This window comes from Gekko japonicus, unplaced genomic scaffold (genome assembly GCF_001447785.1).
Source record: "Gekko japonicus isolate JY-2015 unplaced genomic scaffold, Gekko_japonicus_V1.1 scaffold2900, whole genome shotgun sequence".
In the NCBI taxonomy this organism is placed as follows: Eukaryota; Metazoa; Chordata; class Lepidosauria; order Squamata; family Gekkonidae; genus Gekko; species Gekko japonicus.
This window is the reverse complement of record NW_015177102.1, coordinates 58,911-76,374: the sequence shown is the minus strand read 5'-3', so window position 1 is coordinate 76,374 and position 17,464 is coordinate 58,911. Positions and strand designations below refer to the sequence as shown.

At 43.6% G+C, this 17,464-nt stretch overlaps 1 protein-coding gene across 3 annotated transcripts in view; it reads right to left on the bottom strand.

Moving 5' to 3' along the window:
• PPP2R5E (protein phosphatase 2 regulatory subunit B', epsilon) overlaps nucleotides 1–17,464 on the bottom strand; it is a 130,205-nt gene that overhangs the window by 112,268 nt on the left and 473 nt on the right. For 2 of the 3 annotated variants that reach the window (XM_015428295.1, XM_015428294.1), the window contains exon 2: nucleotides 14,826–14,989. In XM_015428295.1, coding sequence (XP_015283781.1) covers nucleotides 14,826–14,982 — 157 coding nt within the window. In that variant the 5' untranslated portion in view covers nucleotides 14,983–14,989. The remainder of the gene's footprint in view (nucleotides 1–14,825; nucleotides 14,990–17,464) is intronic. The other variant, XM_015428293.1, reaches the window with a different exon arrangement.

Sequence of the window (17,464 nt, the reverse complement as noted above, 5' to 3'; positions counted from 1 at the left end):
CCATGCTGTGTCAGTTTCGATAAACACACTGAAAGCTTAATGCATCTCATATTAACATGGCAGAAAAGCTAATGCTGCTGTTCAAAGGAATCTGTCATCAGAAGGGCAATGCTTCTGAAAACTGACAAAAAAACCCAGATTAAAAAAAAAAATCTGAGGCTTGGCTTGCACCAGAGTGCAACAGCTGTAGAAAACTTCAAATTAATGGGATGGATCCTATGACCCCTTTTCCCCTGACTTGGATCCTATGATTCTCTTCTGCTAAGCCTTCCTTCAAGGAAGAAAGATTTCTTCCACTGGAGGATGATTTTCTGATGGAACAAAGTCTTTTTTGTTGTTGTTGAAAGAAACATTTTTCTGTTGGAAGAACACTTGGTAGGCAGGAGTCATACAATCCAACCTGATAAAATCAGCCAAGGATTGAAGACACAGGATTTAAACAGTTCTAAGAAACTGCATGTCTGACACTAAAATTAAGATTAAATTTAGTTGCCAGCCGATTTTATTGATGTTTCTTATTTTTAAACGGTTTCTGTCTTATACTGTGGTTTTAAACTGTAAACTGCCTTGAGGTGGATTCTGAAGATGCAGCATAAAAACGTTCTAAATAAACATAAAAAACTATAAAAAAAAAAAAAAAAAAGGGGGGGGGGGGGGTGAAATTAGCTTTTATCCCTAGAACGAGATGGCTTAAAGTGGACCCACTCTCATGCCAATCAGCTAATATGAAAATCAGCCCTCCCAGATTCCTAGAAATGGGGGAAGCATCTCTTTATCTCAGGAGACCGGGACACAAACCAATTTCCCCAGGAAACACACAGAGGCTGCTTTTAAAATATAGCAGAAGTGGTTTGCATTGTTTGGTTCTGAGGACACTAGAGGACAGAGACTTTTGTGGAGTATGTGCGGCTTGCCATACACTTTGAAAATGAAAGAACAAATTTTAGAGTCCAGTGGCACCTCCTTAAGACCAACAAAGGTTTACTCAAGGTATGAGCTTTCGTGTGCAAGGCCAACACGGCTACCTGGATCTACTTTGAAATGAAGTTGTGTGACACAAAGCAGGAGCTGTTAAAGGAGAAACAGAGGACTTAGAAGCAATGTTCCCTCTAAGCTGTAGAACACTTGGTAGGCAGGAGTCATACAATCCAACCTGATAAAATCAGCCAAGGATTGAAGACACAGGATTTAAACAGTTCTAAGAAACTGCATGTCTGACACTAAAATTAAGATTAAATTTAGTTGCCAGCCGATTTTATTGATGTTTCTTATTTTTAAACGGTTTCTGTCTTATACTGTGGTTTTAAACTGTAAACTGCCTTGAGGTGGATTCTGAAGATGCAGCATAAAAACGTTCTAAATAAACATAATAAATACAGGGGGGGGGGATGAAATTAGCTTTTATCCCTAGAACGAGATGGCTTAAAGTGGACCCACTCTCATGCCAATCAGCTAATATGAAAATCAGCCCTCCCAGATTCCTAGAAATGGGGGAAGCATCTCTTTATCTCAGGAGACCGGGACACAAACCAATTTCCCCCGGAAACACACAGAGGCTGCTTTTAAAATATAGCAGAAGTGGTTTGCATTGTTTGGTTCTGAGGACGCTAGAGGACAGAGACTTTTGTGGCATATGCGCGGCTTGCCATAAACTTTGAAAATGAAAGAACAAATTTTAGAGTCCAGTGGCACCTCCTTAAGACCAACAAAGGTTTATTCAAGGTATGAGCTTTCGTGTGCAAGGCCAACACGGCTGACTACCTGGAACTACTTTGAAATGGTGTGGCACAAAGCAGGAGCTGTTAAGGGAGAAACAGAGGACTTAGAAGTGTGCTACAGAAAAAATTACTTCAAAATGGGCGTTCCCAGATTGCTGAAGTCTGAGAACTTGCTTTGCATAAGCCAGTGTTCTGCGCTGTAGGCTTGAGGTTCAAGAACGAGACGAGACACAGATCTGCAGAATCTGTCTGACCCGGACCGGCTCAGCAGTGTTTTATTAGCTTTTCCTTTTCCCCTTCCCCCTTGCCACGTATACTGTGAACTAAACTAACAGGATGTGCTCTGCAGACAGCCCACCTCCTTATCTCCACCCCACCGTAGCCAAGTTTCTTCTCATGGTGATCTCAGCAGATGTTTACTGGTACCTTGCTCACTACTTCCCTTATCTCCCTGTGTGGGCACTGACCTCCGGGGCATGCCTCCAGAGGGTGCCGTCCCCACATTCCACCCCTTTTCTTTTTAGTGTGCGGCTAAGAGGGGAATTTCGGGGGTGCCGTCCCCACATCCCACCCCTTTTCGTTTTAGTGTGCGGCTAAGAGGGGAATTTCACCAGGCTCATCAGGCCACTCATCTGGTCGGCATAAGGCCAGGTCACAGACACCTGAAGAGGGTAGGCCCGAGTCGGGGGGCGACAAAGAAAGAGGGCTGCTGGCAGGCATGGAATACACACACAAAGTAGAATGCCCCCGATGAGAAGTGCAAAAATGAGCGCAAATAATGGCCATAGCCATTGCCATGGAATCCACTGAAGCAACCAATCTAAAGACCAAGAGGAGGTGGTAGAGTCAGCAATGGCCTTAAATACCGTTAAATGCTGGCGAAGCTGGGCGATACCGGTAGTAATATTCTGGGTTCCATCTATATAATAACAGCAATGTTCAGGAATTAAAGCACAGGTACCTCCCCACTGCGCAGCCAGGAGATCCAAAGCCTGGCAGATCTGAAGCACCACCTGAGCCAGAGAAAAAAGCTCCTGGTTGAGCGCCGTGAGGAGTTGACTGGAGAGGTTAAAGGTCTGCTCAATCTCAGCAGATAGGTTACCAATAGCTTGCTCTAGTTCAGAAACACCCAGGCCAGGGAGGAGAACACACATGGTTTTATGGAAACCAGAACTTCTAATGACTAGGGGGTTTTCAGATGCCCTGCGCCTCCGGACCCAATGGCCCATATTTACAGATTCGGATGCATTGAGGGCGGTTCGGATATGAAAGGGGAGTTGAAGGTTGCCGAAGGCGCAGCAACCCTGAAATGCATAGGGAACATGTTTATAGGCGAGGGGGGGTCACTACACACAAAGACCCACCCTGGATGAGTGAGGAAGAACCCAGGATTGGAAGCGTTGTTAGCAGCATGTGCGCCGCAGGTAGCATTAAGCCAGGAATCTCTGGAATAAGAGGATGTATTACATGATAATGCGGCAGCTATTAAGCGGAACAAACCATCATTGGAATTGGCCCAAGAGTTGTTGCGGGTAAACCAGGCCACCCCAGAAGTATTGAGCTGGAGTTGCAAGGTGAAATTAAAGGCCTCAAGGTCTAGTGAAGGACAGATTTGATTGACAATAAATTTTGTAGTATTCTGAGTGCCTTTGGTTATTTGCCAATTTAAGGAGGTCTGATTGAATTGAATGACAGTGCTGCACTGAGCCCAGGACAGCCAACCTAGTGGAGTTTCAGTGCCATTGTGCTCAAAGCAAACATAGAATGGCTCAAGCACCCGACCCAAAAAGGTGCAGGTGATGTATGTGTGGTTGTCAGTGAGGCGAACTCTTCTCCACTTCCCCGGGTCAGAGCGTGGCGGGTCCTTCCATTCTACTGGGAGACCTCCGTAGGTATAGTTAATATAATCCCTTCCTGCCAAGTTACCAAACCCTACCGATAGACCATTATGTAAGCAAACCCAACAATTGGTGATATTGCCAAGCTGCTGTAGCTTGGAGACAAACCCCAAATGCGGGTTAGGAGAAGTTGTGAACCTAGGGAGATTTTGGAAGCCCCCCCCCCAGGGGTCCCACTGAGCAGAAACACAAACAGCAGGCTAATACATAACCCAGTCCCACGAGACAGCCGTCCCGGGTGCCGGTTCATCATCAGAAAGGGAGCCAACTGATTCGGAGGAGTCCGAGGAATCGGTGGAGTCACCATGGAGACCATGACAACGCATGCACCAGAGATCGTGCCAAAAGCTGCAGTCAGTTATGGTGGGAAGAACATGAGTCTCAGAAAGGGCAAAGCGGCCTTGAGAGTGTTCCCACACCCAGACTAGGTCTGGAGAGCTCGGCCGTCATTGGAAAAACAGCCGAGGACTCCACTTATCATGAAAGGGGGGGGGGGTCACAGAACTGAAACTCCACCTTCCCCCACCCAAAGGGAGAGTCACTGGGATCAGAATAGAACCAGACTAGACACAGATAATGAGGGCAGACCATAACCGGCCCTGCCACCAGTTCCGGCCCGTACGGAGACTGCAAAGGGTCCAGAAATTGCTGGCCAAAGACTTGAAAACGTGCTCCGGACTCTAGTCCTCAGAGTCGTCCTGCTGACTGTCAAGGTATGGAAAAGCCTGCATTAGTGGTCTGCAAAAAGAGAATTGCAGACTAGGTGCGAGCGGAATTTGCAGTAATAACTGCAAAGAGAGCAACACAGAGGCTCTCGGGTGTCAGCTCCTTGCCCTGCTCCTGGAGCAGCCTCTGTGTGTCGCAGGTCACTCGCTTCACAGCACCCCAAGTCACCAGGGGGGCCTGTGTGGTCCTCAGCCGCAGCTGCCGGGGGGTCTCGATCAGGCTAACGCTCCGGAGCTCCGGAACTGGATTCAGCCCCCCTTGATGCCACACCATGCGCCGGATGCACACACTTCACTGGAACCCAGAGAGGACCTGCGGGCGACAAAACAGAAGCATACCCTCTCCCCCAAGTCAACAGGGGGACCGGACCCAACCAAGTACGGTCAGGCAGGGGCCGGTAGAAAACCTTGGGCTGCGGAAGCACTGGCTGGCTCCAGAAGTGCCGATCATAAGCCGACGAGGACACAGCTCCAGGGAGCTGAGAGAAATAAGTGAATAAGACTAGATGGACCTGCTGCATGATCCAGGCCTGATTTGGCAGGTGGCCACCTTTCACCCCTTTCAAATGTTTTTCTAAGATAGGTTTAAAGGAGCGATTGGCCTGCTCCACCATGGCTTGTCCGGTAGAGTTGTAGGGGATCCCGTGGGAGAGAACAATGTCCCAATGAGTGTAAAATTGCTGGAAGGCTTGGGAGGTATAGGCATGGGTGTTATCAGTTTTCAGCCGGGCCGGATGGCCCAGGGCTGCAAAAGCGGCAATACAGTGGGAAACATGACTAGTCGTTTCACCCCGCAAGGGGGTAGCCCAAAGCGCACCAGAGAAAGTGTCAACAGAAACATGCACATATTTCCAAGAGGCTAAGGCAGGAACATGAGTAACATCCATCTGCCAAAGTTCACAAGGACCAGGCCACGAGGATCGACGCCACCCTCAGGGCAGTGGGAAAAGCCTGCACAATGGGGGCAGGAAGCCACAATGGCCTGGGCCTCCCCCAAAGGAATGCCAAACTGTGCCATTAAGCCACGGGAGTTTTGATGAAAGAACTGATGGCTCTCCAAAGGATCAGTGAAAAGGCCATGCACTGCCTGATCAGCCCTAGTATTCCCCTCCGTTAAGGGGCCGGGGAGGCCAGAATGGCTGCGGATATGGGCAACATAGTAGGGGTGCTCCCGGGCTTGCAAGAGTTGTTGTAGGGTAAGGAAAAGCGCCATGAGGTTAGCATCCACTCTAGGGGCAACACTGCACTGCTGTATGACTAGGATCTGGGGAGACTCAGGTTCAAATTCGTGCTCTACCATCAAAGCTTGCTGGGTGACCTTGGGCCAGTTACACACAGCCTAACCAAACTAACAGGGATGCTGTGAGGATAAGAACAAGAGAAGCTTCTGAAAGAACATCAGTGAGGTCAAGAAAATTCACTTATTTAATAGGAGTGAGAGAGCAAGAAGTGCCACTATCAGATGTAACAAGCATTGAATGAGCCTTAATGGTTGATGCAAAAAGACAAAACAAAAACAGAGCACTAGGTGTATTGGGACCTCTGTCCCAGCGGAGGAAAGTAGGCTTTCTACTGGAAGTGGAATCCAAAAGTGCCCAGTCTCTTTAACCTTTATTCACAAGACAGGCGCTCCCAACCCTCTCATTTTCCTGGTTGCCCTCTTCTGCACTTTTACCAGCTCGGTGATGTCCTTTTTGAGATACCGTGATGAGAGCTGCATACAATATTCCAAATGAAGCCATGCTATAGAACTATACAGGGGCATTACAGTGTCAGCCATTTTATTTTCAATCTCTTTCCTAATAATCCCCAACCCCAACACAGAGTTTGCCTTTTTCACCGTGTAGCACACTGGGTTGACCCTTTCATTGAGCTATCTACTATGATGCCAAGATCTATTTTGCCTCTCAGTCTCAGCAAGTTCAGACCCCATTAGCCTGTATCTGATGTTGGGATTTTTTGCTTCAATGTGCATCAGTTTATACTTACCAATGCTGAACTTCAACTACCTGTCAGGAACTTTAGGCAGGTAACACCACACACTCAGGCTTCTTCAGAAGATAAGTGTTTATTGGCCCCAATCCATTACTAGGAGAAGCATGAAGGCTTATCAAAGTCTGACATATCATCACTGTCCTCGTGCATACAGTGTGAAGATGAAGTGGAAGTATCTCTTTAACACTGAGGGGAGGTAGGGTTGCAAGGTAAGAGGTGTGTCAGTGTAGTGGTCACCACATCCACCAGTGCCTTCCATAAGCTGCTTTGGCCTCCTAGTCCACCCCTGCTCCTCTCCCCTGGCTTTTGACTGACAGAAACCAAAGTTTAGATTGTAGTGTCCTAGCAAACCCCAAAATGGCCGCCAAGATCTCAGAATGTAGTCTTGCAAGATGTTACTGTGCATTGATTTCATAAAGATATATGCAGCTTCTATTATTTGTGTGTGGGGGGTTCAATATTGGAGGGGGTTAGAGTTCAGATTTTTCTGTAAACCTTGAGCTACCATCAGCATGGTAGAAGAATCTCCGCTGTCTGTCCTTGGTGCCATTGAGTGAATTCTTTGATTCACACTGTGTGATTCCGTTCAGAATTAGTTATAATGATGTGAAAGAATTATGTATAGAAAATCAAACCATCTAAAACTTTTTAGGATAAAATAAGAAATGCTAGTGTTCACTGTGTTCACACTGAAGGTTAAAGAAGAAGGGGACGGCAAAGGATGAGAATGTTAGACAGTGTTATCGATGCAACAAACATGAAGTTAAGTAAACTCTGGAGCATGATGGAAGACAGGAGGGCCTGGTGTGGTCCATGGGGTCGCGAAGAGTCAGACTCCGACTGAACAACAACAAGTGTTCACAGAAGGCTACTCAGAAAGAAGTTACCTAATACTGCTGTGGGAGACAAAAAGAAACTGAGGAGAAAGGTACAACTCCTCTTCTTTGGGCATGTGCAGTTTGAGCTGTGTTTCTGAGGAGTGGATCCTCAAGCTTAAAAGCTAGCTCTAGGCGTTTTGGAATCACACCACTGCACAGGCACAAAGCCTACTGCCCAGAGACCAAGGGGGAAACACGTGCACCACCATCAGCTCCTTGGAGAAAGGGTTGGATAAAAATATGCAGCATTCTGACCTTTATCTCCACGCTTTAGTTCTTCCTATTCATGACATGCTCTTAAATGCCCCGAATTTTGTTTTGGCACGTCTTGGTGAACAAGTCATATATTGGCTGAACGCTGCAGGATAAAAGTCAAATATTTAAAGATGGGTGTAGAGGTGCGAATGATTCCCAAGGAGAAAAAAAGGCCCTTACCCCTTGCCACTGCTACCGGATGACCCCACAATTCAATAAAGAGATAAGAATGCCCTTACACAAGCAGCAGTCTAACATCGTTAAATATTTGATCATGGTCAAACAGTGAATGGTCAATTGACTGCCATTCCAAGACTACCTCAAACCCATCCTAACACAGCTCAGAGAGAGAATAGGTATTACAGCCAAGAGGGGTTTTCCCGCCGACTAGCATGATTAAGGGGGAAGAAGAGTTTTGGGCAAAATGGAAGTCTAATGAAACATTTATTTTCTCAAATGTAAATTATTACTTCAAGAACATTAGCTGCATTACATATAAAACATCATATATACATTTACTATTTGATATATTTATGGAATTTAAAACAATTACAAATACATCCAGTGGTAAAGCAGAGCTATAAGTCGATGCTCCCTGAGGTACCCTTAAGCACATCTACAGAAACAGTTGGCAATGACAATTATCAAAATAAGTTTATTAAACTACAAATAAGTTGCCCGTGTAAGAAAAACAAACTGTCTTATAAGGATTAAGCATATCATGCTTTTACATGAGGTGAAAGAAATGCAAGCGATTTCGTAATTATGCATGTCTTTAGTATATAGGAATTAGAACTACCCAATGTTATAGATTCTAGAATCACAGAGTTGGAAGGTACCTCCAGGGTCATCTAGTCCAACCCCCTGCACAATGCAGAAAATTCACAAACACCTTTCCCACACACACACCCAGTGACCACTGTTCCACACCCAGAAGATGACAAAAAACCTCCAGGATCTCCAGCCAAACTGGCCTGGACAAAATTGCTTCCTGGTCCTATAAAGCTGTTTCATAGTGTTTCAAAAGCAATTTGAGAAACAACTCTTTTTTTACAATTTTGACTGATCAAACATACTCATGCTGGAAGAGACATTTCATAGAAAGTATTCTGCTTAATTCCACCACAAATTGTAAAGAAGTCTCTAAGCACCCCCCCTTCTCTAACTGCTTAGACAGTTTTATGAAGAGTCTGCCTGATGACTACCAAAGTATTTGCAAATTAAATTTTACTTCAAAAGGCATTCTCGCATGAGGTTTGCCACTGGGCTGACAGACAGAAACAACTTTTACTGTATCTTAAATACTGTCACCTGAGACGTAGAAAAAAAATAGCTGACGGTAGAAAACAGATGCTGTAGTAAACATGTGAAAGTTATTATCTGGATAGAAAAAAAGACACATACATAACTAAAAACAGGAAGGATCACCAGCATAATTAGATGTCAAGTCAAACTCTGTAACATTGAAAACACTGAACTATTTAATATAATGTATTGAAATGGAGATATTTCACCAGGCCTTTGGTTGAGGCAGTAATCAATCTGGCCCCTTCTGCTTAAGCGGCCAGACTCTGAGTTCCGACGGTGACTATTCTACCATTCTGGGAACTCGGACCATATATGCAACTATCCTCGTGGACACCATAAGTTTTGGAAATGCCGTCTGGTGATCGAGTTGAACTTTAGTATAGTTGTTTTAGGGCTTTTAACCTGTTTTATTCTCTGTTCAGTATATTCAGTGTTGTAACCTGCCCTGAGCCTGCTTGCAGGGAGGGAAGGATTAAAATTGAATTAAATTTCACACACACATCATAGCATATTAACTTTGAGGACCCAGCCACATTTGCAGAAAAATCTGAAAAGTTACAAACAATGGAGGAAAGGTGTTTAAATCCCCCCCAAAAAGAGAGGAATGTTGTCTGCGCATGCACAGCTAAGGACCCAACTTCAAACCATGGTTTGACATACCTTGACTAGCCACAGATGAGCAGCCCACATTCAAACGATCGCACTGATCACAGTTTAGTTAAACCACAGTTTCATGTGGTATTTTTTCCCAGCCATCCCGGCCAAGGGGGGGGGGGGGCTTAATCAAGCTACACTCTCTTAACCTAAGCAGCCTAGAGGGATTATAATATACATTTCAGTAATCTCTACCACCTGCAAAGTATAAAAATACATGGTTTTGGAATACTAAAATAGTAATGCAAGTACTATTATTATTAAATATTTATTCAACTCTGTGTAATGCTAGCACTACCAAGGAAATGGAAACATTTTTGTTATCCCAGCAACCACATGATGAGTTTCTACTTTACAAGGATCTGAAACATTATACACCACTTGAAGCTGAACATTCATATTATATAAAGAATGATTTTCCATGCAATATCTTCAATGTAGCTCCCAATGCTGACCACTTTGCCCTTCATATAAAATGGCAGAACAGACTAGTCTCACTGCTTCCAGATGTCTTCCTAGTATTTTATTGGCCTCAAAGGCCCTTTATCATGTCTACACACCATCATCAACTTACATGGTGCTTGACAGAGTTTCAAGACAACAGGCCCCTGCACTGAGGAGTTTACAATATAAAAATGTACAACAAAGGGAGGGGAAGAGGGAGAATATATGTTAATTCTATTTGCATACAATAAGGCTTAAGTTATAGCAGCAAAAGAAGTTGTGCCAAAGGCTTCATAGACAAAGATGAGTTTTGACGACAGGTCTGCAGTGAGACACAGCCCCATACAGGTATTCTGAACAGTAGTTCTAGGCAAAAACGCCAGCAAGGAAGAGAGGGCAGTATCATACCCAGGAAAAGGAGCCCCTTCAGATGGCTGTACAAAGAGCAAAGGTCACAGGCAAGAGGTGTCCTGGGATCCAAGAATGTAGAGGAAAGAAAGGGAGCAACTAAGGTGTGCGGGATCCAAGGGCATACTCTTAATTCCAATTCATTCATCTTACATGAACTTAATCACTTTTTTATTCTTTCATAAAACAGATATTTACACTTTCAATTTCAAGCAAAAGTCTTCTGATCATTTATAGGCTTAAAACATGCATTCATGTGTCTGTGTTCAGCGTCCTGGAATGAAAATGCATTTACAAGGTTTCTATCCCACCTACACACAAGATGTCTTTTAAGAAACTCCAATCTCAACAATAAAACCAATTAATATGGACAAAATAATTTAAAAGATACTATGCAAATAATAGGAACAAAAAAAATCAAGGAAAAGCAAATACATCAACAAAGCTTATCATTGTATCATGATGATAAGCTTTGTTGATGTATTTGCTTTTCCTTGATATAATGATATAATGAAATTTGTAAGAAGGGGGAGAAGCATTGCGGGAAGCCACTGGAGGGAGGGGAGGAAGGGAATGAGGTAAACAATGGACTGAATGATTTAATCTTATATGTTATGTTCCTAAGAAAATTAAAATTTGTTTACCAAAAAAAAAAACAAAGCTTATCATTGGAGGACCTGCTTCGGGTGTCCCCGCCAGCTGAGGCCAGATGGAGGGCAACTCAAGAAAGGACCTCTTCAACCCTGGCATCAAAACTACGGAATTCCCTCCCCAGGAAGATTCGGCCATCTCCTTCTATATTTATCTTCCACCAGCAAGTGAAGACTTTGCTGTTTGGTTTGGTGCACCCCCCCTTTAACTGTTATTGGCCCTGCTCCCTGGATATGTTATATATGCTTATATATTTATCAAATTGTTTAAATATTTTACATATACTGTATTTTAAATGCTGTTTTAATGTCTTTAATGTTTGAATACGGAACAGTTTTAATGTTAGCTACCTTGAGGACCCAATATGCTTTAAAATCAATACATTAAATCAGCAAAAGGCAAAAAAAGGTGTTACTAAAACCTAGCTAAATAAAAACATTTCCACCTGGCACCTGAATCTCTGCAACACTGATGCCAAGCACATGGCTGTGCACAGGGAATTCCACAGAATCTGCATTGAGGCACCACGGAGAAAACCCTGTCTCTTGGACATGCCAGAAACTGAGGATGTGTTGAGGAAACAAAAAGGCTACATGAGTTGGGTTCTTCAGTAGGACAGAGTAAACCTGGATGAGACTGAATGTCTTTGACCTGTCTTTGACCTGTCTACTTTAAGAGAGTCCCATCGAGAAGTTGTCCACCAAATGACCTATTTCAGAAGAGAAGCTCCACGGAGGGGTGTGCCGTTCCCGGTCTGCATGAGTGCCCATCTCAGGCCCGTCTTGACTCGCGGGAGAAGTGTTTTCGCTGACAATTGGAAGCGCCGTGCCAGGCCTGTTAGAAGAATAGCTCTGCCGCCGTGTCAGTGGGCCTCCGCGGATCTCGCTTGTCATTATAAATGTTAGCACAAAGACACTGAGGGGGCTTTAATTAATGACTTTTGAACGCCAATGTTGGATCAGGCCAAAGGCCCATCCAGTCCAACACTCTGTATCACACAGTGGCCAGAAATACCAGTGCCATCAGGAGGTCCACCAGTGGGGCCAGGACATTAGAAGCCCTCCCACTGTTGACCCCCCCAAGTACCAAGATGATAGAGCATCACTTGCCTCAGAGTCCTTACATAGATGTCAGCCTACTTTCCAATAATTGGCAGAAAAGAGGGCTCTTTGGGTTCCCCAACCAAGTAGGAGTCAAAACCATACTCTCTTCAGTTAGGAACAAGAACTTCATGGTCTGTAGCACATCCACAATTTGAAACTTTTGTCTTTATATAGCTGCTGAAAGTCCATTTAAATTTTGTTTTAAACAACATTTCCCTATATGGGATCCCATTAAAACTGCCTTCCAAGATGATGAGGCATGCTGATCAAAGTATGTCTGACCCATAACTGCTTCACTCTGGGTCACTGGTCACTTGCCATTTGTAATTCATCACTGGACTGTATGGTATTCTGGATGGATGGGTGGATGATTAATACCTTCTGTAAAAATGGTCAATTTTATTATTTCCCAAATTTTATCTTGTTAGACATTTGCATTTTACTTTGTATTTTTGCTATGGCTTTTTTGGTCAACACAATAAAGACTGATTGGTCTTCCTTATGAATGTCCATCCAGCCAAACACATGCGAAACTTTTTTTTCTCATAGACCAACTGGCTTTAAAAATACTTCCAACATTCAAACACAACACGGATTCATTTGCTGAAATGCCAAAAGGACAGACAAGAATGTTTGTAAGTCAGATATTTTAGCACACGGTCCTTCATAACATATGGCCCAGGGGCGCAAAGAGATTTCAAATTGCTAAGAATTTTGGAAGACTAAAAATAAATTGGCTTTGCCCAGGTTTTAGAGGCACTGCACTCGGGAGGAAGATAGCTGAGATGAGATGAAGAGTCAAAACCGAGCACTCCGCGGTGCACAACAAATGCCAAGGGGCTCAAATCAGAAGTCTTAAAAGACTGGTACTGATTCTTTACCCACAAACCATCAGGGCTGCAGGTTGCAAGAGGAAACTCTAATTATTTCAGGCCAGACAACAGACACTGTTGGGAAGGAAGACTTCTGAGCTCAGGAGTCAGGAAATGCAATTTCCATCATATAGTTCTTCTAACCCTGCTGCACAAGCCAAGTGAGAACCTAAAAGGCTGCTCCCCACTTAGCACCAACAGACTACTTAACACCATCAGCCTAGCTCCTTCATGATTCTGTGAATTCTAGTTTTGAGTCCCTGTTGGGGTGACAAACAACACCCCTGCCAACTTCGGATTGTATGCTGTTGGTACTCCAATTTACAACAAAACAAGGTACTGAATGTATTAGTTAGGGGCACATAGCACATTCCTAAGCAGAGATGTACTGAAGTCAACGGGCTCAAAAAGGTGTAATGCTGCTTAGGATTGCACTGTCAGTGACCACAACAGAGATTGTGAACATTTTTAACTTATTTGGTTATTTACAGTCCACCATTCTCACTGAGATTCAAGGCAGAGTACAACATGTAAGCAAAGCACAATCAGCAGGATGGGACATCCAAGGAACAGTACAGACTACAGAAATATGAAAGCAAACAGAAATCTCAAACAGAGATCAAACAAAGCATGAGCTTTTTAAACATATGTTAAGTGGTACAGAAACTACCTAGTCTGGAGTGTATGTACAGTGATAGGCAGCAATATAATAGTATAGGTTACAGTCAGCCCTGACCTGGAAAGCCTAGGCAAGCCCAATCTCGTCAGATCTTGGAAGCTAAGGGGGCCTACCCTAGCAAGTCTTTGGATGGGAGACCTCCAAGGAATACCAGGGCTGGGAGGCAGAGGCAGGCTATCAAGCCACTTCTCTGAATGTGTTCCATGCCCCAGTAGGAGTCGCCAGAGGTCACTATGACTTCCAGGCACAGGTGCATGCACACACACGCACATGCAAAAACACCCAAAAAATAGTATAGGTTACAGTCCCTACCCCTTTATCAATGCAACTTTCTGAGCATTTCATCACAGTACAGTCATGTTTACCTGTGCAAAAAGCCCTCTTGACGAACGCCACACTCATAAAAACCTACAAAGCAATTTATTTGTAAACTAAGCATTTCCTGTGGCTCGCTTGCTAACTTTGTTTCGGGGGGGAGGGGTAGAGCAATCCTGCTCTAGTTAGATCACAAGGCACCACCCCAGGGTGATAACATCTGCAGCTTTCCTCTGCCCTGTTTGAAATGCCTTTAAAAGTAGCAAAACTTCTGCCTTCCAGTTTGCTGAATACAGTCTGACCTTAAGTTGTACCATACAGCCTAGGTAGGACCCAACAATCTTCTCTACAACACTGGATATATTCCTGTGACCAGTATCAAGCAAGCTCTGCCACATACCTGACAAACTCCCAAATCCAGATTCTTACATTCAAATATCTAAATACATTTGCATCTAAATACATTTGCTTTCCCATGCATCTAGTACCTTGCTAACAGCAAACTGACTACACATACAGAAGGATAGGAAAATAAGAGTAATTGAATAACAAACGCTAAGATAGCAGATACAAAATTAAAAACTCTAGCACAATATAGCAGAATTATCCATCAAGAACCCTTGCACTTATTTTTCCAGGTTTGCTAGACACCTTTCTCCTTCATATATATTAATAACTACTCTCTAATCAAACACTGATATAATCAGCTAGAGAATAAGGGCCTTCAATATCTGTATCACAAGTTCTCCACCATACACGTTTACGACATTTAGTATAATATACTAAAATAACAGTTACATCCATAAACTTTTCAGGCATGGAACTTTACTCCAATGAAAAAGCAGCATCTGCAATCTTCTGTCATAACTAAATAATCAGATGCAGAACCAAGACTTTAGTCATAATGGATTCAGAGCCTTACCTTTTAACAGAGGCAGTGGCGTTAACTCAATAGGCTTGCCCTGAGACCGAAACTGGGAGGAACTTTGCGACCTCTTCTGCCTGGCTTTTCTGACGGACTTCCGAGAAAATCCGTCTACTTTATCCACTGATGGAGGAGTGGTTGGTGCTGAGGACATATCCCTACTGAAAAGAATAAATATTGTTAACATTTCCTGGTAAACATAATAAAAATGTCACAATATCTTTTTTTCTTGAAATCCTTTATACAAATAAATATTCCTCCTACAAATATTCCTCCTACTTCCATTTAATATACCTTTTGGGCTTACCAAGTAGCCTCATGTTAGCAAAACCATATGGCCTTCATCTTTTCTTAGTAATGCTTTGTTTCATGGGACTAGTGGCCCCAGATGAAATGCACATCGTCATCCCATTTGTGTACGTCATCATCCTATTTGTGCATCGCCCAACCTGCCTCAGGTGCATCCATCAACGATAGTAACCAGATGAGCATAACAATGTGCACCTGGATGCACAGCCACATGTACAGGCCTTCCTGCAGGATTGAAGTATTTGTTTTTTCCTTTGTATTCCATTTCTGACTCTCGCTTTCCTTTGGAGAAATTTTTGTGAAGTTCTCTCTCTCTCATGCCTTAGCGCAACCAGGTGAGCAAGCCATGGGGAAGGAAATACACAACAACTTTAAATGTAACTAACACCATCCTCACGCTACCAGAAAGCATTCTTGTGAAGACAGTGATTCCGCCAGGCTTTGCACTGTTCAAACATAAATGCCGGAATATGACAAAATATTTATGTCACTCTTCTTCGGCATGCATCCTGTGAAGGCAGTATAAGCTCAATGCTGATTTTTATGAGTCTGCAATTGGACAGCTGATGTTATCATGTCCATTAGCCATTTTCCTTTGTTCCCGTTTCTGGAATCACAGAAGATAAGCACAATCTTCTGCGTAAGGTAGACCAATTCCCCTCCACAAACCAAGGTAATCTAAACCTACCATACCCCCACGCAGCCCTTTCATGGAGGACTCCAAAGAAAACAACTCCATCCCACGCCCTCACTAAAGAGCTTCTTCCTCTAATGAACTGCTCTTCGCTTTGGACCTTTTCCCAATGACTAACCTTAATCTACCTTCCCACAGTTCAGACCATCTTGCGTCTGATCCTTTTTAAAAAATCCATATGATGGCCCTTCTTTATATATAGCACAGTTCAATGGGGAAGAGATTTGACATTATAAATTAATTTATTAAGCATACTGTATACAAGCACCGTTAACAATAAAGCTTTTGCCTATGGCAGATTTTAATTTTTATAGCCTGTGTGCAGAACAGCAGTAATCTTAACAGCTAGAGTTCATCCAGCAAATAGTATCAGTTAAATCAATATATAATCCATTACTCTAGACAACCGGACTGTACATAAAGTTAAGTACCTGCATAAATCTTTGCATGACGAGGAACATTAATGTAATAACAAATGCAGATTTAAATATTCCTTGTCATGCAGAAGTGGAACCACTGTATCTGAAAGTTGTGCAAATATTTTTAGAGCAACAGTGGATGTTACCTGAATAGGCACAGATATACTAACTGCAGAGACAAAAGGTATTCACAAGGATTCACGTAAGTCCTTGACACTCAGCAGTGAGAGTTGTTTTACCTATGATAATCTCCCCCATATCATATCATCATACTCATGACCGGTACTGCATTATTACCCTGAATTATACAGCCTACACTTAACAGACTAATGATGGTACATTAATAGGATAGCTGTCAATTTAAATATTATATACATCATGAACATGCGCTGGCTGGCTCTGTGTAGGAGTTCTAATTCAATTGCTGCACGAGTTGTACAAAACCAGTTCATAACCCATATCAAAATGAGGAGGAAATGTACTCACAGGGGCAAAAAAGATGTTACTTATTCTCCCACATGAATCTGAAATTCCTAAAGCATACCATCACACTTAAAGTGCAATCCTAAGGAGAGCTGCACCCTTATAAACCTATTAACTTCAATGAGCTGCAAAGGATGTAGCTCTTTTTAGGACTGCACCGTTAGAGCCAGATCCCAAGAAAGTCCCAAAGAGTTGTATGGCTCTTACTCCCAAGTAAGGGTGCCATGGACTGCACCGTAGCCTGGCCCTGACAACCTCAGCTGACGGAAGGACAGTACATCTCTAGACAAGGCCTCGGAAGTGTCTTCTGCAGATCCAGAAATGTATTAATGGACAAGTCCTCGAGCAGACCGCTTTGAGGGCCAAGATCATTTGTGTCAGCAAGAAGCTTTATAGCCACACTTCGCTGTAAATTTAGTAACAGTTCCTCTCTCTCCCGCTTTATAAATTATTAAGGCCTAATTCGAAGCCCAACAAGCCTCAGCACGACCGTCGGACAACACGCAGGGATCATGCCGGGTGTCTTGCCACCCCGACCCACCCAGCCCCCCCACCCCTTCCCTGCTTCTGTTTTTCCTTCCAGCGACCAGTTGCTCCTCTGGAGATCTTCAACACAAAATACCAACAGGATCAGAGGCTTTTATTTCTCTGCTGTGGCAGCCTCTTTCCCCGCCCCCTTAATGCTCCTGATTACCCCCTCCCTGCCCCGCCTCTCCCAAAGAGGGTAGCGT